We start from the raw sequence: 22,439 nt of genomic DNA, 5'->3' as shown, positions 1-22,439 counted from the left end.
CTAAAACTCAGTTAATGCAGCTGAAATTTCTTTATTTTTCATCAAACCTTCAAAGATTAATCACATATTCATTAACTTTCATTTTCCTGCCATTTCACTTTTAGAAATGTATCAAAGTTCAGTAATACTTCATGCTGTGTACACTGCAGCAATTGCAATTTCTTTGAACAGCTAGTCACCACATTTCCCTTCTGTTTCTCATCTACCCTTTTCCCTTTATCGTACCGTAATCAACATTTCTACGATAATGTTAAAATGTCATCTTATCATAGTAGCATTTCCTACATTATGACTGTTTAAATGCATTGACCATCAGTTATAATCTGTACTTCATTTTAAATTTAGCCACTGTCATAATATGTCTAACATCAACCTTGGATAATGCAGCTGACATCTCCTTATTGTTTATTTAAACATTTAAATATTAATCAACTTTTCCTTCATCTAAGTCTATATTTTTAATTTGCTTATATATTACTGCCATTTAACTTTTAGAAATCTATCAAACTTCAGTGATGTACACTGCAGCAATTGCCATTTCTTTGAACAGCTAGTCACCACATTTCCCTTCTGTTTCTCATCTACCCTTTTCCCTTTATTGTACCTTTTTGAACATTTCTACGGTAATGTTTAAATGTTACGTATCATCATCTCATAGTATCATTTCCTATTCTCTGACTATTTAAATGCATTGGCCATCAGTTACAGTCTGTACTTCATTTACAATTTAGCTACTGTCATAATATGTCTAAGATCAACCTTAGTTAATGCAGCTGAAATTAATTTATTTCTCATCAAATATTTAAATATTAATCAACTTTCACTTCATCTCAGTCCATATTGTAAAATTGCTTTCATTTTCCTACCATTTGACTTTTAGAAATCTATCAAACTTCAGTGATGTACACTGCAGTAATTTCAATTTTTCCCAAAAGCTAGTCACCACATGTCCGTTCTTTCTCATCTACCATGTTCCTTATTTCTGACTATTTAAATGCATTGGCCATCAGGTACAGTCTTTACTTCATTTCCAATTTAGCCACTGTCCTAATGTCTAAGACCAACCTTAATTAATGCAGCTGACATCTCTTTAATGTTTATTTAAACATTTAAATATTAATCACCTTTCCCTTCTTTTAATCTGCTTTTATTTTCCTGCCATTTGACTTTCAGAAATCTATCAAACTTCAATGTTTATTCAAGATGTGTATGCTGCAGCAATTGCAATTGTTTCGAACAGCTACTCACCACATTTCCCTTCTGTTTCTCATCTATCCTTTTCCCTTTATCCAACATTGATGAACATTTCTACAGTAATGTTTAAATGTTAGTTATCATCATTTCATTGTTGCATGTCGTATTTTCTGACTATTTAAATGCATTGGCCATCAGTTACAGTCTGTACTTCATTTACAAAAATTATTGAACTTCTAATTTTATGCCATTCACTTCATTCCTCTTCATTGCTTCTTTCCATTAGCTTTGGACCCGATTGTCACTGCTTGCAGTTATCTTTATTATTATTTTTCTGCCCTAAAACTGAATGCCCAGCCTAAACCGTAAGTCCTAGGCCTACCAAATTTGGTACGATGATTGGAATTCCTACCCACTACTCAGCGTGTCCGACGCGTCCGACTCAGCCACAGGGGGGCGCCGTAGCGCCCCCCAACACGTTTTGGACGATATCTCCTGTCCTGTTTGTCCTACCATCGAAATTTTTTTTTCTCCTGATGCAGACAGCCATGCCCTACCAAAAAGTCAATGGGACCATGAAGCTCCGCCTACTTAAATTTTTTGATAATTTGCATAATTTGCAAATCATACTTTTTCCTTAAAGTCCTGGCTTGTCCTACCAAATCAGACAAATGAGGTGTCAGACGAATCAGAATTCTCTGCTGATCAAGAATTATTAACAAAATTCAGACATTTTTATATCCTACGGCCATTAGCCACGCCCAAACAATGTCCAAATTTGGCCCGTTTTGGTCTGACGGCTATAACTTGGCCGTGCCTTGGCCAACCTTGACCAAATTTGAAATGCTTCCTCCCTACACCATTCTGGGGACACGGTCCGAAGCGGGCCGCATTTCGTCAATAGGGGGCGCTACAACTAAAAACTGGCAATATCTCCTGACTGCCTTTGCCAATCTAACTGAAATTTGGCATATATGTACTAGGACCCAGCCTGTGGTCAGTCACATACAATGGCAGTCATCATTCCTTAAACAGTGACCGCCATCGGCCAATCAAAATCAAGCAGGCATTTGACAGGCTTCTCAATGACTAATCTATACCAAATTTTGGTGGTATATTTGTCCTCTGACCCGCAGCCCACCATGCAAAGGACACCTCACTCGGCCAGATGGGGGCGCTACAGTGACAACTTTTGCGTTTCTGCCTATTTCTCGAGAACAGTGAAGCCTACAATCGACATTTATTGCCCGGTCAATTCAGTACGACATGCCAAATCAAACAACATGTAGAACTTGCTTCTGCATCTTTGCGTTTTTGCATAATTCATATTGGTCTGAAAACAAGACATTTCGTTAACCTCCTAGGATTTTCACCAAACCTACACAAATCTGGTATCATTTAAATCAGGAGACAGTCATAATAAATAATTGATAAAAAAATCATAAACTTTCCATGAGGTATAGTCACCAGCCACACACAAACCATACAGGTGCCATGCCCAATTCAATCAGACAGCTATATCTCAGGCCTGCCTCAGCCAATCATCACCAAACTTTAATATATCCTGTAGAATAGTAGTCTGGAAGGGTCCTCCAAATTTGGTGCGGATCGGTCAAACGGGGGCGCTACAACAATATAACATGTCTGCATAAACCTTGAAAATCAGTTCAACTTACATTTATCTCATTTCTGTTCTAGTGACATATTACTGGTTAAAATATTTTGTACTGCCAGTTCTGTGAGTCATGCCAAATCAAGACATATGCAATGCCCAATGATAGTAATTTTCATTCCCTTGTGATGTTTAAAAACATAATATATAACATATTACTGTAACTTCTAGAATGTCCAGCCCAAGTACGTCATTCTGGTAGTATATCCATAAGGGCAATGTCCTGATTGATGATTTATAAAAATAACTTGACCTACCTGTATGCTATGGCCACCAACTACACCAAACCTGCACCATTTCCATGCTCATTTCAATCAAACAGCTAAATCTGAGGCATTCTTCATCCAATCCTCATAAAATTTGACCAGCTAATGTAACCATAGACCACAGACAGACCTTCCAACTTTGGTGCCGATCGGTCAAATGGGGGAGCTACAGCCACTGTCTATATATTTCTAAGACCCACCTTAGCAAATTCAGTTGCAATGTCCTTATTTCTCTTCAAACATTCAAAGAATTGTTTGCTTTCCCTTCAACTAGGTCCATATTTTAATTTCTGTTCATTTTTCACCCATTTGCCTCAGAACATTATCAGAATTCATTTAAACATGAGAAGGCCTAAAAGTATTAAATAGCATTTCTAAAATGGAGCGTTGACTCCACCTGCTGGCCACACCATTTCCATTTCCATTTCATTCAAACAGCTAAATCTCAGGCATGCTTCTCCCAATCTTCACAAAATTTGACTGTCTCCTGCAGGAGTGGACTACAGACAGACCATCTATGTTTGGTGGTGATCGGGCAAATGGGGGCACTACAGCCAATGTTGTATTATGTCTAAGAGCCACCTTAACAGATTCAGCTGAAATGTCCTTATTCCTCATGAAACCTTCAAAGAATTGTTTCCTTTCCCTTCACCTTAGTCCATATTTTTAATTTCCTTTCATTTTTCACCAATTTGCCTTATACAACATTATCAGACTTCATTTACAAATGAGAAAGTCAGAAAGCATTTAATATCATTTCTAAAATGGAGCGCTGACTACACCTTCTGGCCACACCATTTCCATTCCCATTTCATTCAAACAGCTAAATCTCAGGCATGCTTCATCCGATCCTTACAAAATTTGATTCACTTCTGTATGACTGGACTACAGACAAATCTTCCAAGTTTGGTGGCGATCAGTCAAACGGGGGCGCTACAGCAATATAACATCACTGTATAAACTGCAAAATCAGCTAAACTTACATTGTTCTTATTTCTGTTTCAGTCACATATTACTGATAAAAATCATTTGTCCTGCAAGTTCTGTGTGTCATTCCAAATCAAGATATATGCAATGCCTAATGATCGTCATTTCCATTCCCTTGTGATATTTAAAAACTTAAAAAATTACATATTGCTATAACTACTAAAATATCAAGCCGAAGTACGTCATTCTGGTAGTAGATCAATCAGGACATGGCCTTTATGGATAATTTATATAAATAGCTTGACCTACCTGTATGCTTTGGCCACCAACTACACCAAACCTGCACCATTTCCATGCTCATTTCAATCAAACAGCTAAATCTGAGGCAGACTTTGTCTGATCATCACCAAATTTGACCCACTAATGTAGCACTGGACCTCAAACAGACTTTCCAAATTTGGTGCTGATCGGTCAAATGGGGGCGTGACAGCCACTGTCCATATATGTGTAAGACCCACCTTAGCAGATTCAGCTGAAATGTCCTTATTCCTCATGAAACCTTCAAATAATTGTTACCTTTCCCTTCAGCTGAGTCCATATTTTTAATTTCCTTTCATTTTTCACCAATTTGCCTTATACAACATTATCAGACTTCATTTACAAATGAGAAGGTCAGAAAGCATTTAATATCATTTCTAAAATGGAGCGCTGACTCCACCTGCTGGCCACACCATTTCCATTCCCATTTCATTCAAACAGCTAAATCTCAGGCATGCTTCATCCGATCCTTACAAAATTTGATTCACTTCTGTATCAGTGGACTACAGACAGACCTTCCAAGTTTGGTGGCGATCAGTCAAATGGGAGCCATACAACCACTGTCCTAGTATGTCTAATAACTACCTTGGCTAATTCAGCTGAAATATCCTTCATAATACTTTCAAGGAATTAACTTTCCCTTCACCTCAGTCCATATTTTTAAGCTCCTTTCATTTTTCTGCTATTTGACTTATAGAAGATTATCAGATTTTATTTATAAGCCAGGCAGTATATATTGCAGATTTTTTGATTTTTTGTATTAAATTGGCCAGTAGGTGGAGATGGTGCTCTATTTATATTGCAGTTTTTTGGATTTTTTTTTATAGATTAGTCAGCAGGTGGAGTTCGTCCTGTATTTCATTAATGGCATTAAATTCTTTCAGGGCTTCTCATGTCTAGAAGAATACTTTACAAATGCAGTAAGCCACTGTTGTTTTTTTTAATATACAAGACAGCATGTGTTCACTGAGGTACTGTAAAGTAAGCTTAACTTGTATGATCTAGACTTAAAATATTAGTTATGCAGGTGCCTATTTCTACCGTCTACTTAGACCATCTGACACAAAAAACAAATTCTTTTGGGCTGAGGCACTTCAGCAAATGGTTATATATTGTATCTTATATTGTTGTACTAAGGCTGCTTCTGCTAATGGCAGTAGTGAAACTGCCACACCAGGGACTGCATACTACCAATTTTCAAATGTAGCGCTAACTCCACCTGCTGGCCTCACTATTTCCATACCGTATTCATTAAGTCTGCTAAACCTCATTCATACTTCATCGAATTCTCACAAAATTTGACTCACTTCTGTAGCACTGGACTATGAATAGACCATCTAACTTTGGTGACATTCGGTTAAACGGGGGCGCTTCTGCCACTGTCAAAATATACTCATAGTTAATGCAGCTGAAATTTCTTTATTTTTCATCAAACCTTCAAAGATTATTGACATTTTCATTTCATTTCACTTTTAGAAATGTATCAAAGTTTAGAGATACTTCAGGCTGTGTACAGTGCAACAATTGCAATTTCTTCCAACAGCTAGTCACCACATGTCCCTTCTGTTTCTCATCTACCCTCTTCCCTTTATCGTACCTTAATCAACATATCAAAGTCAATGTTCAAAATGTCAGGTCTTATCTTATCATAGAAGCATTTCCTACTTTTTCTGACTATTTAAATGCATTGGCCATCAGTTACAGTCTATATTTCATTTACAATTTAGCCACTGTCATAATATGTCTAACAACAACCTTGGTTAATGCAGCTGACATCTCCTTATTGTTTATTTAAACATTTAAATATTAATCACCTTTCCCTTCATCTAAGTCCATATTTTTAATCTGCTTATAAATTCCTGCCATTTGACTTTTAGAAATCTATCAAACTTCAATGTTACTTCAGCCTGTGTACACTGCAGCAATTGCAATATTTCTCCAACAGCTTGTCACCACATTTCCCTTCTGTTTCTCATCTACCTTTTTCCCTTTATCGTACCTTGATAAACATTTCCAAAGGTAATGTTTAAATGTTAGATATCATCTCATAGTAGCATTTCATATTTTCTACCAATTTAAATGCATTGCTCATCAATTACAGTCTGTACTTCATTTACAAATAATTAGTGAACTTCTAATTTTATGCCATTCACTTCTTTCCTCTTCATTGCTTCTTTCCATTAGCTTTGGACCTGATTGTCACTGCTTGCAGTTATCTTTATTAAGGGTCCAAAGGACGAAGTCCTTATGGACCATTATTGTTTTTCTTAGGATTTTTCTCTTTTATTATTATTAAGGGTCCAAAGCATGAAATGCTTATGGACCATTATTGTTTTTCTTAGGATTATTAAGGGTCCAAAGGACGAAGTCCTTATGGACCATTATTGTTTTTCTTAGGATTTTTCTCTTTTATTATTATTATTATTATTATTATTATTATTAAGGGTCCAAAGCATGAAATGCTATGGAACCTTATTGTTTTTCTTAGGATTATTATTATTATTATTTTTCTGCCCTAAAACTGAATGCCCAGCCTAAACCGTAAGTCCTAGGCCTACCAAATTTGGTTCGATGATTGGAATTCCTACCCACTACTCAGGTTTTCTGACCCGTCCGAATCAGCCAGAGGGGGGCGCCGTAGCGCCCCATAACACGTTTTGGACGATATCTCCTGTCCTGTTTGTCCTACCTTCAAAATTCTTTTTTCTCCTGATACAGACAGCCATGCCCTACCAAAAAGTCAATGGGACCATGAAGCTCCGCCTACTTAGATTTTTTGCTAATTTGCATAATCTGCAAATCATACTTTTTTCTTAAAGTCCTGGCTTGTCCTACCAAATCAGACAAATGAGGTGTCAGACGAATCAGAATTTTCACCTGATCAAGAATCAACAAAATCCAGACATTTTTATATCCTATGGCCATTAGCCACACCCAAACAATGTCCAAATTTGGCCAATTTTGGTCTGATGGCTATAACTTGGCCGTGCCTTGGCCTACCTTGACCAAATTTGAAATGCTTCCTCCCTACACCATTCTGGGGACACGGTCCGAAGCGGGCCGCATTTCGTCAATAGGGGGCGCTACAACTAAAAACTGGCAATATCTCCTGACTGCCTTTGCCAATCTAACTGAAATTTGGCAGATATGTACTAGCACCCAGCCTGTGGTCAGTCACATACAATGACAGTCATCATTCCTTAAATAGTGGCCGCCATCGGCCAATCAAAATCAAGCAGGCATTTGACAGGCTTATAAATGACCAATCTATACCAAATTTTTGTGGTATATTTGTCCTCTGACCCGCAGCCCACCATGCAAAGGACACCTCACTCGGCCAGATGCGGGCGCTACAGTGACAACTTTTGCATTTCTGCCTATTTCTCGAGAAGGGTGAAGTCTACAATCGACATTTATTGCCAGGTCAATTCAGTACGACATGCCAAATCAAACAACATGTAGAACTTGCTTCTGCATCTTTGCGTTTTTGCATAATTCATATTGGTCTGAAAACAAGACATTTCGTTAACCTCCTAGGATTTTCACCAAACCTACACAAATCTGGTATCATTTAAATCAGGAGACAGTCATAATAAATAATTCATAAAAAAAATCATAAACTTTGCATGAGGTATAGTCACCAGCCACACACAAACCATACAGGTGCCATGCCCAATTCAATCCGACAGCTATATCTCAGGCATGCTACAGCCAATCATTACCAAATTTCTCTCACTAATGTAGTGCTATACCACCGAGCGACCCTCCAAATTTTGTGTCGATCAGTCAAACGGGAGCGCTACGGCCACTGTTTATATCTTACTAAGACCAACCTAGGCCAATTCAGCTATACTGAGTTACCAGATCAGTTATGAAAGTGCCTACTGATCTCACTGATCTTACCATCAGAAGCGGGTGGCTCAGTGGGCTAAACCTGTGTGCTTGTAATCAGAGGGTCACCGGTTCGAACCCAGCTTCAGTTGGTACTTGAGCTAGGCAGCCCGATGTGCACAGCATGTTCTCTGTAAAGCAAGCTGGGGAGACATATAGGCATTTTCCCCATGATGGTCAATGAAGCTTCTATTTTTGTTATTAACCCAGCCATTCAGACGGGCTTAGGCACTCCTCCGGCGGGTTCGATTATAATTATTTTTCTTCCCTAAAACTGAATGCCCAGCCTAAACCGTAAGTCCTAGGCCGTCCAAATTTGGCAGTAAGATTCCTATTGCTATCCACTACTGAGCCTCTCTGACCTATCCCAGTCAGTCAGAGGGGGGCACCGTTGCACCCCACAACACGTTTTGGTCGATATCTCCTGTCCTACTTGTCCTACACTTAAATTTTATTGGCAGTCAAATTTACTATCTTGTACCAAATCCAGGAACATATATAGTCATATCGCATTAGACCTATGCCAAAATTTCCATCATTTTATGGCTGACTAATTCTGTCTGACTTTCTACTACCATGGCCGCCAGATCTCTGCCCTTATTCCTCTACTGTCCTACCAGTCCGATTGTCCTACGCTTTGGACCCTTTAGTAACTGCTTGCAGTTTCTAGTTATTATGGGCCTATTCATGTAATGAAAGGCCCATATTGTTCTTCACCTAGTAAACTACATTTTGCCAATTTGCGCTGAGCCCGTGAAAGGCACGGAGCTCACTTTGGTGCCAAATCGTAGGGCTTACTTAGCTGCACGGATTGACATATCGATTGTCTCCGTACTTCTTACGGATTGCGTGCAATTGCCTCTCAAAGTCGAAAAATAAAAACTTTATTTATTATGGGCCTATTCATGTAATGAAAGGCCCATATTGTTCTTCACCTAGTAAACTACATTTTGCCAATTTGCGCTGAGCCCATGAAAGGCACGGAGCTCACTTTGGTGCCAAATCGTAGAGCTTGGTTAGCTGGACGGATTGACATATTGATTGTCTCCGTAATCCTTACGGATTGCGTGCAATTCCCTCTCAAAGTCGAAAAAAAACTTTATTATGGGCCTATTCATGTAATGAAAGGCCCATATTGTTCTTCACCTAGTAAACTACATTTTGCCAATTTGCGCTGAGCCCGTGAAAGGCACGGAGCTCACTTTGGTGCCAAATCGTAGGGCTTACTTAGCAGCACGGATTGACATATCGTTTGTCTCCGTACTGCTTACGGATTGCGTGTAATTCCCTCTCAAAGTCGAAAAAAAAACTTTATTATTATTTATTTATTTATTATTCTTCCGTAGATTTTCGGCAATTAATGCGGGTCGTACCGTAACATGCAGCCAGGCAAGCTATATGTCAAAAGTGAGTCCTTGGTTGTGTGAGGTGTGCTATTACTTTTCTGCGCAGAATATGTTACCATGGCGACGTTATTCACGTTAAAACACACTAAAAATCCCATAGGAATGCATTAAATGCTAACTTTTACCTAGCATTAGCCATGTGAATAGTAGTAAGGCGCATCTTTTTTCATGGGAGTGAATGGCCCATTGGCTTCAATGCATTTCAGTCAAAGTTGTCCCACTCGGCCAGCGTTCATACCACAGCAACAAGACTCGGTATTCAACCTCAGGCCTCATCACCCAACACCCCAAGACCACCATCTTGACCCGCACTCGTCTTTCATCCCTCGTTCTCTCCCATTGACTTCAATGCATTTCAGTCAATGTTTTCCTACTCGGCCAGTGTTCATACCACAGCAACAAGACTCGGTATTATACCGTAGGCCTCATCACTGAACACCGCAAGTCCAACATCTTGACCCGCACTCGTCTTTCATCCCTCGTTCTCTCCCATTGACTTCAATACATTTCAGTCAAAGTTTTCCCACTCGGCCAGCGTTCATACCACAGCAATAAGACTCGGTATTCAACCACAGGCATCATCACACAACACCTTAAGACCACCATCCTGACCCGCACTCGTCTTTCATCCCTCGTTCTCTCCCATTGACTTCAATGCATTTCAATCAAAGTTTTGCCAATTAGCCAGTGTTAATGCCACAGCAACAAGACTTGGTATTCAACCTCAGGCCTCATCACACAACACCTTAAGACCACCATCCTGACCCGCACTCGTCTTTCATCCCTCGTTCTCTCCCATTGACTTCAATGCATTTCAGTCAAAGTTTTCCCGCTCAGCCAGCGTTCATACCACAGCAACAAGACTCGTTATTATACCGTAGGCCTCATCGCTCAACACCGCAAGTCCAACATCTTGACCCGCACTCGTCTTTCATCCCTCGTTCCCTCCCATTGACTTCAATGCATTTCAGTCAAAGTTTTCCCATTCGTCCAGCGTTCATACCACTGCACCAAGACTTCATATTCACCCTTAGGCCTCATCACCCAACGCCCCAAGTCCACCATCTTGACCCGCACTCGTCTTTCATCCCTCGTTCTCTCCCATTGACTTCAATGCATTTCAGTCAAAATTTTCCCACTCAGCCAGCATTCATACCACAAGAATAACACTCGGTATTCAACCTCAGGCCTATTCACCAAACACCCCAAGTCAACCAGCTTGACCCGCACTCATCTTTCATTCCTCGTTCTTTCCCATTGACTTCAATGCATTTCAGTCAAAGTTGTGCTATTCAGCCACTGTTCATGCCACATCATCAACATTTAGTATTCAACCTCAGGCCTCATCACCAAACACCTAGCAGCACCGTAGCAACCACCTAGTGATGCCTAGCAACACCATAGCAACCATCTAGAATTGCATAGCAACTGCATAGCAACCACATAGCAACACCTAGCTACCAGCTACTGACACCATAGGAACACCATCCCACAACCTAGCAACCACCTTGCAGCACCTAGCAACCACCTAGCAACACCATAGCAACCACCAAACAATGCATAGTAACACCATAGCAACCATTTAGCTATGCCTAGCAACCAGCTACTGAGACCATAGCAACGCCTTCTGATGCCATAGCAACCACCTTGCAGCACCTATCAATCATCTAGCAACACCATAGCAACCACCAAAAAATGCATAGCAATACCATAGCAACCATTTAGCTATGCCTAGCAACCACCTAGCAACCAGGTACTGAGACCATAGAAACGCCTTCAGACATCATTACAACCATCTTGCAGCACCTAGCAACCACCATGCAACAATGTAGCAACCACCTCTATTTGCTTAGCGACACCATAGCATCCACGTAGCATCGCCTAGCAACTAGGTAGCAACCAGCTACTGAGACCTTAGCAACACTTTCTGCCACCATAGCAACCATCTAGCAGCACCCTAGCAACCACCTAAAATTGCATAGCAACACCATAGCAACCACCTAAGAACCACCTAGCAACCAGCTACCCACACCCTACATACACCTTCTGACACCATAGCAACCACCACGCAACACCCTTGCAACCACCTATAATTGCATAGCAACACCTTACCAACCACCTAGCAGCCAGCTACCGAAACCCTACCAACGCCTTCCGACACAATAGCAACCACCTAGTAATGCCTAGCAGCACCCTAGTAACCACCTAGCAACACTTTTCGACACCCTAGCTACTGCCTAGCAATGCTTAGCAACCACCTATCAACCTATCCACTAGCTATCTACGCCTATCCATCCTCTGACACACACACATCCCCCACTAACAAACACCCACCTACATACCCACAAACACCAACATAGACACATCCCAAGTAGCACTCAGACACACGCTCCCCCAACCCACAAACTCCCACTCACCCACACACCGCCCCAACCCAACACATTCTGCACTAATACATACTGTACCCGTCCATCAGTTACACTTCTCTTTCAGCCTCCCACCACACGCACAGAACTGAGAAAATCCAGCTTATATAATATATTGCGAAATATATTGAATTTAGACTCCTTGCCTTCCCTGATTGTGTTTAAAAATCTCTTAAACTCTGAGCTTAAACAACAGTGTCATTGTTCAATATAACTTGTATGTATAGCTTTAGTATTTCTATGTTTCTCAGTTTGTGTTCATATTAATCATCTCTGTATGTATGTTCATACATGAAACTTTTATCTTGCTTTTCTTATTTTCTGCCATCTTAGCTAGAACTTCCTGGAAGACGAGATATTGTATCTCAATGGAACCTTCCTAGTTAAACAAAGGATAGATAAATAAAAAATATAATTAGAAGACAGTAATGGTAACAGAAGCACACAGATTTCAACATACGGGACATGCATTTCTATGGTGAATGAATATTTTAAGATTTAACACTTATTACTAGGTTACACACAATAAACCCATTTTATTTAATTAAGTTATCTCTGACAAAGGCGTATGACACTACTGTTAATATATATATATAACCATAAAGATTAAAAACTATAAATGATAGCGTTGTCGTTCGGATTTATGACAGGCGTACAAAAGCCGGAAGTTGATTGACAAGTGTTATGCCGAAAAAGGCATCCCTGCCGTAGAATGCATGCCTGTCTCTAAATGACCGATTGGTTGCTGTTCTGACACGAGTTGAGCTACTTTGTCAAAACCCTTAAAAGCTCAATTCGTCAGAACACCAGTATGCATTATAAGGCAGGGATGCGTTTTTCGGCAGGGATGCGTTTTTCGGCATAATACCTGTATACACGAAGCCTGAAGACGTGCGTGCCTAAATGCTTTATAGTTAGAAATAATTTGGTTGCATTGTTCAATCATTTGCACAATAGTAAAAAAAAAAATCGTCACAAACCCATGTTAAAAACCTGATAAAATCGTGATTTAAATATAAACCCATTGTGATATAATATTTTCCTCCATATCGCCCACCCCTAATGCGCGCCCACATTGAGTCATATGTGACCCGTTTAGACTAGGTCCAGACTTCGAGAATCGCTTGCATGCATACAAGGTGGTTGTTATGCCGTTGCTATGTGCCACTACTCACATATGATTGGATGTTGGATGAAAAGAATTGTCCAATACGAATGATTTATTCATACCATATATAACTTCCCAGATCTTTCTGGAAGTTGCAGGTGGTTTTGGCGGTTGGTTGAGACAAAAGCTACTGGATTTCATATTGCATTGCTACGAGTTTCCTGACTATCTAAACGTCACACGTCGAGCTGGTAAGCATCTGCTTTTTTATTTAGCCTTTTCAACTGTAGTTTGCGGCTGCACGGTGGCGCAGTGTTTATCGGAGAAGGATCTCGGTTCGATCCTTCGGTTGGCCTTTCTGTGTGGACCTTGCGTGCTTTCCCCGTGTTCGCGTGGGGTTCCGCTTTCCCCCTAAAGCATGTCCCTTATACAGCTTTTAGCTGTAGTTTTGTTCGGCTATAACGGACATGCAGCTCCGCCTACAAGGCGCCTGGCGTGCCGGTGATTATTAATAGTCATGCATCTGGTCAGGTAAAGTTAGATTACTACACGTAAAATATAATAATCTATACCACAAGGTTGTCTGCTGGGGTGTGGCAGTAGTAAATGGTGTCCTGTAGTTCTGTTCTGGCCGTACAGCAACCCTAGATATAACGAATTTTAGATATAACGGACTGCTTTGCCAAGTCCCTTGAAGTCTGTTATAACTGGATTTTACTGTACTCGCGACTGATTTCTCCTCATGAAAAAAATAATATTGTATGTACACATCAAATTATTATATATCTGAGTAGCCCAGAAAGTCCTGAAAACAAAACCATAAATCATATTTTGCTAACTTATGTCCATACAATATAATAAGCCTAAATCTAATGGAATACAAAAATAGCTCAAAGTACCTTAGGTTTGATAAGGTTAATTCACATAGTATGTGAAATGCAGTGTGTGATTTTGGACACAGACATGTTATTTCGTTTTATTACACGGCTCTCTGGAATGCTTGATTCTGATTGGTCAGTTGAGACATTTGCAGGTTCGTTCTTTTCAAATAATAACCGCTCCAAAGTAATAACGCATAGCCGGTACTACTTGTATGTTTAAAATCCCTCCGGGCCAACAAAGATTACCGTTTAAAAATGTTAATTTAAAACAAATATGCCAATAACATGTTTCAAATTCATATTCATGTCCAGTTTTTTTCCTTATGTGGCAATTAAGTAGCCGTGTAATAAGCGGGATAATGTACAGGCAGCCGGTAGTTATCGCGAAATAAGCCCCTTCAGTGTGATACACTGATCACACTGTCGTGGCTTATTTCTGCGATAACTACCGGCTGCCTGTACATTATCCCTTACGTGTATGAGTGGGTGTTGTGCAAATGAACTGAAATTAAATGAGGTGCGAAATGTGCAATAAAAGGACTTACTACATCAGTACATTGAACGTGTATTCTATATATGAAGTACTTTGTATTGAATGTCATTTTCTTACAAGAAACTTGTATTGCTAAATGTGTAAATGTCTTTTAAAAAATCCTTATTGATTTGCATTTCTGTATTGAAGTTTATTGAATGTTCCTGCAGTTTTGTACAATTGCATTGCTTAATGAATGAATGAAATACTCTAAGCATTCTTACATTTGACAGGTAACTAAGTCAGTATTTAATAGCTCTGTGTGCTGTGAGGGTATTGTCATGCTGTGGTTGGCATCACTGTATAACTGACAGAGTTTGTGACTGCTTTGCTGGCCTTTCAGTGTCATTCCATAATTAATAATAATCGAGTATGTTCGCAGAGTATGTTGTGATATATATTTCATATAAAAAGTCTACACACTGCTCTACAAACTTATAATACTTTGGTTCCATAATTATGCACATCCTTAAACTACTACTGTGTCAACACCTTTTAATTTAATTACATGAATTCTTTAAATTATATTTCTCATTTGCCTAAGTGTTACTTTCAAGACGTGTCAGTTTCAATAGTGCAGTGGTTATTAGAGTTCAGGCTTCAGAGAGGCTGCCACAGCAACACAAAAATAAATTCTACGCTGCATCGTGGCTTGCTATACATATGGTTTGACCTTTCGCCTTGTGTTGAGATGGTTTCCTAAATAAACTCACATGTCGAGAAGAGAAATTCAGGGCACTATGGATAAAACTAGCAGTTCACAATAATGGCTTTTGTGTTTGATCAACTATGTCGAACAGGCTATGTGAAACTACAATGTAGGCTATTTCATTGCACTCGGGTTTCTTGCTAAAACAGTTTTTCCTCTTAAGTAATGTTCTACAGTACAAATAATACCAATCTATTCTGCTTCTCTTTACAGTTCCTCATTCTGTGAGAGCTGCTGTGCTTTGGCATCACCACAGATCATCAAGTACATTGCAGTCAGCACATTACCACAAAAAAGAGAAAAAAAAACCTTAACACACATCCATTAATAACTGTCATTTTAAATACCCACACACATCCACACCTCCCGTGCCCACACACACACACACACACACACTACCTACAAAAAACATATACATATTTCTAGAAGTTGTTCCATAACTGCATTTTTTACATTTTTCTGCTTGTCTGCTCTCCATCCACTTTGGGTGGAGATAACCTTGTTCTTGCCAGTTTTCGTGTATTTCACAGGTTTACACCAGAGAGGATGCCGCGTAAAGGGAGTCGTTCAGAGGCTGCCAAGAAGAGATGGAGGAAGCTGGACCTGGCAGATCCTCCGATTTGCCCATATGACGTCACCAAGGAGGTATCTAACCTACAAATCAGAAAAGTCTTCTTCTGTTCTCATGACAGTGGCTGCTAGTAATTTTACTTTGTTACAGTGTCATGATGCCATTGTACTTATCAAAACCTTTGATGAAAACCTGTTGTAGGTGTCACGTTCCACGGCCTTCCAAGAGGAACCCCAGCAGATGGCATCATACCTCTCTTCACGTATGTAGTGCTTGTGTGTTCATTTCGTTGACTGCTCCTAGAATTGAAAGTTTTATCTTGGTTTCTGTGTGTCTCTAAATAGGCCGTGGGACTGGCTTTCGTCATCGGGTGAGGCGGTGGCCACTATCTCGTGTGACTGGACGGAGCCACAAGTTGGTTATTCCAGCCGAGGACCCGGAGAAGAAGGTAATTCTGTTTTGTTCTTTACATACATTTTGCTCTTCACGATTGACTGATCATTTTCAATCATGTATTGTGCTTTTCCTTTTGCAGTTGGCTCTGTTGGTTGGTGACTCCCATTTGCGAGCGATCGTAGATGGGTTTGTCACCATGCCACAGGGCCGACTCTCCTTCGGGTTGATGTCGACTCCAGGGGCGAGCGCGGCTGAGTTGAGGCGTGAGGTGCTGCATGCAGTTCTTCCTCGGACACCCGAGGTAGTCTGCGTGTTAGCACCCAGCAACAACTTGACCGCCAGCAGGACCATCACCGAGGCTGGAGCTGACTTCAGGAGGCTGCTCACCACTCTCTGCAACCGCTGGCCTAATGTAACTCTTTATTTTTTCAATGCATTCGTTCATTGAAATCTTGCGAATTAAATATTGTTTAAATGATTGTTATTCTTTTTAAATAAATACAGGTGGTTGTTCTGGATTTCCCTACACGTCTCACCGTGGATGAAGCAGTGCAACGTCTCCTGCGCCAGGAGTACCATCGTGTGGCCGCTCAGGAGGGTATGTACAAAACACTGCTCTTTTTCAGAAGACTATTTAACAAAAATACAAAATTGCTTTAAAAGTTTAAAAAGACAGCTATTACCATTATTTGGGGAGCTGTTTTGTTACTGTCAATGAAATATCAATGTTACACCCACATCCCAAACCACCTTGCGGATGAGGGCTAACAAGCCGCACCTGCGTGGGATCCCTTAAACAGGATTGTCTCCCCACACACGGGGCGAGGTATTGTTTTTGTGTCCCGCTCGGCACATGCCGAGCGGCTCTCTCTGTTCTCTTCCCACAGCTCGAGTTCTGTTCCTACAAGCCACGCCTGTCGGTGCCACTTGTTGACCTCTGCGTCCCTTTGTCCTGTTTCCGTTCCTGCCCTCCAGTCCTCACGGACCCCTCGCCTTTGCCAAAGCCTTATTTGCAGCCAAAACCACTGCGCCCCCAGCCCTACCTAAGTTCACCTGTTTGATTCCTCAGTTTACCTGTGTTAATAGACCCCCTCACTCGGGGAAAAGTGACTCTTTTGCCACACGAGTGTTTCTGTCATAACGATCAACATGTTTTTGCAGTCTAAAATTTCCTTGGTTGAGCAATGACATTTGTCCTTCAGCACACAGTAAATCGTAATTAATTTCATCTCAAATTAAATTAATATTTTCTTCTCTTGCTACACATTTCTACTTTATCTGTGCAGTATTACAAAATTCTAGGCTGGCTAGAAATAAGATTCATGGTTGAACTGCTTTTTCTTCTAGGTATTCGGTACCTATCCGTTGCTGAACACTTCCCGCTGAGTCGCCTGGAGCTGTGGTGCAAAGATGGCGTACGTAAAACATGTTGCTGTAAAAATGCTAATGAAGATTTACTGTCAATGTCTACATTTGTTTACGTGTGACTATGTCTGGCAGGTGCACCTAAGTGACAATGTAGGGATGGAGATCCTTACATGGTTGCTCTGGGATGCTGCCTCTTTGCAACTACAGGCAGCTACTCCAGATGCACCGGCCTCTCCGAGGACTTCACCACCAGTGGAGAGACCAGTGCCCCCCAATTTGGTTGTGGTAATGATGGTCCATTACATGCATTGCAGCTTATATGCAACCACATTGCGGTCTATGGAGCCTAAACAAACTCTTTGAATTGCAGGCGGCTCCTTCTAAGGCACCAGCTACCCTGAAGACTTCACCACCAGTGGTCAGACGAGTCTCCCCCAAGTTGGTTGTGGTTGGCGAGGTGACTGTGCCACGTGCTTCCAACCCGTTTGACTGGACGCTTGTTCAGCAGGTAATGGATGCATGCTGTAACTTGGTGGCCTATTTTTTACGGGATGTTTGATCAGTACTTCTCCAACAAAACTTTGTTTTTTAATCACAATAGAAGAGGCAGCGCATGCAGGGTGAACACACTCAGGAGAGTAGGAGGATGGCTGGCCAGCAGGTGTGTTTTCTCTTAACACTACATATGACAAATAAATTGTGCATGCTTATGTCATATATATATATATATATATATATATATATATATATATATATATATATATATATATATATAAAAAATATATTTCTCATCTCTGTGAAATTTTACTTGACAGGGAAACTTGTTGGAGTGTTCCATCCCCCTAAATCCGGTGTGGTTCAGCCCTGCAGTTCAGGAGAAGATGGACCGCTTTGTTCCAGCATCTGGCGCTTTGGAATCCACAGGTGGTACGAAGAGCAGGAAGGTAATTTGGATTAAATTTATTTATGTTTGTGTAACAGTCACAAGATATTTTCAGGTTGCTTACACAACAGCATTTAAACAATGCTAATCCTGCCGGTTTTTAGTGCAAAAAACACTAACAAATGGTAGAAGAAAATGTTTATTTTTCTTTGTGATTTAACATCTACCATGGAACATCAGCGGAGACGTGCTGCTTCCAAGAAGAGATGGGAAGAGGAGAAGGTGTGTCATAGTTTTTAAAATGTCAAATGTTTTGTAAGTACAAACATTGCTAATGCATTAATGGTAATGCTGTCTTAAGAACTTAATCATAGGGGCAACACACAGCTCACTTCTCTAAATGTTCCTCTTGGCGGCAACAATCTTTGTTATGCTTTGTCATTTCTTAGAAGTCTACGGTGGACCATCGGCGGAGACCTGCTGCATCCAAGACGACACTGGAGGAGGAGCAGGTGTGTCATAGTTTTTAAAATGTCAAATGTTTCGTAAGTACAAACATTGCTAATGCATTAATGGTAATGCTGTCTTAAGAACTTAATCATAGGGGCAACACACAGCTCACTTCTCTGAATGTTCCTCTTGGCGGCAACAATCTTTGTTATGCTTTGTCATTTCTTAGAAGTCTACGGTGGACCATCGGCGGAGACCTGCTGCATCCAAGACGACACTGGAGGAGGAGCAGGTGTGCCATAGTTTTTAAAATGTCAAATGTTTCGTAAGTACAAACATTGCTAATGCATTAATGGTAATGCTGTCTTAAGAACTTAATCATAGGGGCAACACACAGCTCACTTCTCTGAATGTTCCTCTTGGCGGCAACAATCTTTGTTATGCTTTGTCATTTCTTAGACGTCTACGGTGGACCATCGGCGGAGACCTGCTGCATCCAAGACGACACTGGAGGAGGAGCAGGTGTGCCATAGTTTTTAAAATGTCAAATGTTTCGTAAGTACAAACATTGCTAATGCATTAATGGTAATGCTGTCTTAAGAACTTAATCACAGGGGCAACACACAGCTCACTTCTCTGAATGTTCCTCTTGGCGGCAACAATCTTTGTTATGCTTTGTCATTTCTTAGACGTCTACGGTGGACCATCGGCGGAGACCTGCTGCATCCAAGAAGACACTGGAGAAGGAGCAGGTGTGTCATAGTTTGACTAGTTAAAAACTACGATTAGGGATGATTATTTCAAATTGTTTTCTGCGTTTCAAGTGCAATGATACTGGTAGTTTTTCCTTGTTTAAATTTAATGCAAATGCTGCACTGCAAATGCAGTTGTTGTATTTTCCAGATAATCATAGTAGCACCGTATAGTACATTAACTTTAGAGTTGTCTACTTTTTCTCAGAGGGAAGCACAGTCAAAGAGCCTAGGTTTCAGCATTGTGGTTTGACTCTTTGAATCACATTCAAAGTGGTTGAAATGTGAAACATTAAATGTGATTATACACATGTGCATGTACACAACATGACAATTCCACAGAGTCAAAGGAACAAAAGTACATATATTTACTCTGTCCTTTCCATACAGTTCACTAATTACTTTAATTTTAGGAGGACGTGACAGCGAGGGAGTTGACCAGGCCAACACCTTGCAAGCCAGGACGAGTGCCGTTGAAGGGCGTTGGTGCTGAGTCACCTGCTGTGCCACCAGAGAATGGCACACTGGATCACATCAGCCAGGTAGTTTTCATACACTGTACACACATATTAAAATGTCAAATGTTTCAAAACTACACAAATTATTAATGGTTATTGGATTTACGGTAATGCTCTGTTAAAAAGATAATCCTAGGGGCAACAGACAGCATGTTCAACTTATAGTTGCCTTTTCTTTTTCTGAGGATAGCGCAGTGAATATGCCTATGTTTAAGAATTTTGGTTTCAATATTTAAATCACATCCCAGCAACTCAAATTTGAAATGTCAAATGTGACTCATGTACATGTGTATCACAGAGAGAATCAATAGCACAAATGTACATATTTACTATGTCCTTCCTTTACTAACCATTTCCATTTTAGTTAGGAGTGGTGCTAATGAAGGACACTGGTGCTGATTCATCCACCATCCTACTGGACAGCATGCTGGACCTCAGCAGCCAGGTAATTTGCATGCTTCCTGTACACTAGGGTTGCGGTCAATTCAGGAATGAGCTCAACAATTTCAATTTACATAAGAAAATTAAATTGGAAGTAGAATTTAACAACAGGAAAGTGTATTACAATTAAATTGGACTGTCAGGAAGTGCAATTCAATTCAGTAAACACCAATTTCTATTTCTTGCTGTTTGAGCATGTGTTTGTGATTACATGTAGTAACATACATTGGAATTTTAATCACAGTGCCTTACAAATACAAAGGAATACATGAAAAATAGTTAATGAAACGTAAGTAAATGAGACATAGAACTGTACATTAATTGCAAAAAGTGAATTGGAATTCACCATACATTTTCATTTCAGTCCATGAATGGCCCCAACCCTAGTACACATAGTGAAATGTCAACTGCGGTTAAGTACAAAAGATGTTAATGGTTATTTAAATGGTTTTGATTGATTATGACGTGTATAACTTTAAAATTGTCAGTAGCAAAAGAAATAAATGTAGGACTATAAAAATTATACTTTTCTTTGTCATTACAGCATTCAGCTATGAACAGCAGCGTCAGTGGTCTCACCCAGTCAGTGAGAGCGACACATTCCCAGGCAGACAAGAGATACAGTACTTTTTCCCGTGGTCACCAGTGCACATGCATGGCTCTTACTTTTTTGGCTTACCACAATGAGGGAGTACAGCTTGAAACAATGTCACTTGACACAGTGCTTCAAAAAGGAAATGCACTTTACATTGGTATTAAACAGCAGCTCTTATTGGATGGCACATTCGTCGATGACCACCTCACAGTTGAAGAAATGCCGAAACAGGTACTGACAGACAGATGTATGTATAATGTACACGCAGAAAATGTAAGAGTGGGTCACCTGCTACATCAAGGAGGACTGGGTTTGCCCCTTGCCACCCAACTGGAGTGTTTGTCAGAAAACGTTAACCATGCTTTACTTATTGTGAGTCCAGAATGCATTGCAGTTTTTCGGGACAGATCAGGTACATATGGACTGTTTGATTCACATTCCAGATGTTCAGCAGGTCTGCCCCATCATGATGGAACTGCAATTATGATGAGTTTTGGCAAACTGACGGACATGGTTGAGCACCTATACAAGCTCTTTGAGAATCGCGGTCCCAATACCACCTATGAGTTTGTCCCAGTTACTTTTCTCAGTGATGACGCTGATGATGCCCCTCCTACACACATGGGCATTGTAAATATTTCTTCAAGATTAACAGAATCAAACCAGTGTGTCAAAAACCAAAAGCGCTGTTTTGATGAGCGAGAGCCAAATGATATGCTCAATCAAGTGCCCAATGTATTGCAAGTAAGTGAAACACCAATCTCAGATGTGTCAAAAATGACAAAAGCAAGGCGACGCAAAGGAAGTCGGAGGACCAAAAACAACACCAGAAGTACAACAACAAGAAGTACATCAGAAAAAGAAAAATATTCTACCTGTCATGCATTTAAGTTGAAAAAACTACAGGCCATGAAACAAGCGTATGTTAAAAAGCAAACATGGAAGAAAGAATACATCAGCAACAGATACAAAACTGATCCTCACTTTCGGAGCAGACAAATGAAATATGTAACACAAAGATACGGTACGGATCCTGACTTCAGAAGTAAACAAAAAACATTTATGAAGAAGTACGTGACACAGAGATACGGTACGGATCCTGACTTCAGAAGTAAACAAAAAACATTTATGAAGA

General features: G+C 40.3%; 1 protein-coding gene and 1 long non-coding RNA gene across 4 annotated transcripts; both read left to right on the top strand.

Annotated features, from left to right (window-relative positions):
• The first annotated feature begins 13,346 nt into the window (after window positions 1-13,346).
• LOC140582901 (uncharacterized) lies at window positions 13,347-18,150 on the top strand. 3 transcript variants are annotated; one of them, XM_072707375.1, is made up of 10 exons: window positions 13,347-13,459; window positions 15,544-15,594; window positions 15,861-15,975; window positions 16,103-16,163; window positions 16,246-16,349; window positions 16,437-16,709; window positions 16,802-16,895; window positions 17,185-17,712; window positions 17,798-17,950; window positions 18,036-18,150. In XM_072707375.1, the coding sequence occupies exons 3-8, from the start codon at window positions 15,877-15,879 to the stop codon at window positions 17,229-17,231; spliced, it is 678 nt and encodes a 225-aa protein (XP_072563476.1). In that variant the 5' UTR covers window positions 13,347-13,459; window positions 15,544-15,594; window positions 15,861-15,876; the 3' UTR covers window positions 17,232-17,712; window positions 17,798-17,950; window positions 18,036-18,150. The 3 variants fall into 3 exon arrangements, with proteins under 3 accessions (XP_072563476.1, XP_072563474.1, XP_072563475.1); XM_072707373.1 differs by lacking the exons at window positions 17,185-17,712; window positions 17,798-17,950; window positions 18,036-18,150 and having other exon boundaries at window positions 16,802-17,175; XM_072707374.1 differs by lacking the exons at window positions 13,347-13,459; window positions 15,544-15,594; window positions 17,185-17,712; window positions 17,798-17,950; window positions 18,036-18,150 and having other exon boundaries at window positions 15,739-15,975; window positions 16,802-17,175.
• Window positions 18,151-20,199: 2,049 nt separating this feature from the next.
• Window positions 20,200-21,281, top strand: LOC140582684 (uncharacterized). Its single transcript, XR_011985495.1, has 3 exons — window positions 20,200-20,292; window positions 20,633-20,713; window positions 21,254-21,281. It is a non-coding gene; the product is annotated as an uncharacterized lncRNA (long non-coding RNA).
• The last annotated feature ends 1,158 nt before the right edge of the window (window positions 21,282-22,439 follow it).

The sequence above is a fragment of the Paramormyrops kingsleyae genome, chromosome 25 (assembly GCF_048594095.1).
Source record: "Paramormyrops kingsleyae isolate MSU_618 chromosome 25, PKINGS_0.4, whole genome shotgun sequence".
Lineage (NCBI taxonomy): Eukaryota > Metazoa > Chordata > Actinopteri > Osteoglossiformes > Mormyridae > Paramormyrops > Paramormyrops kingsleyae.
This window is presented reverse-complemented; position numbering and strand designations above follow the sequence as displayed.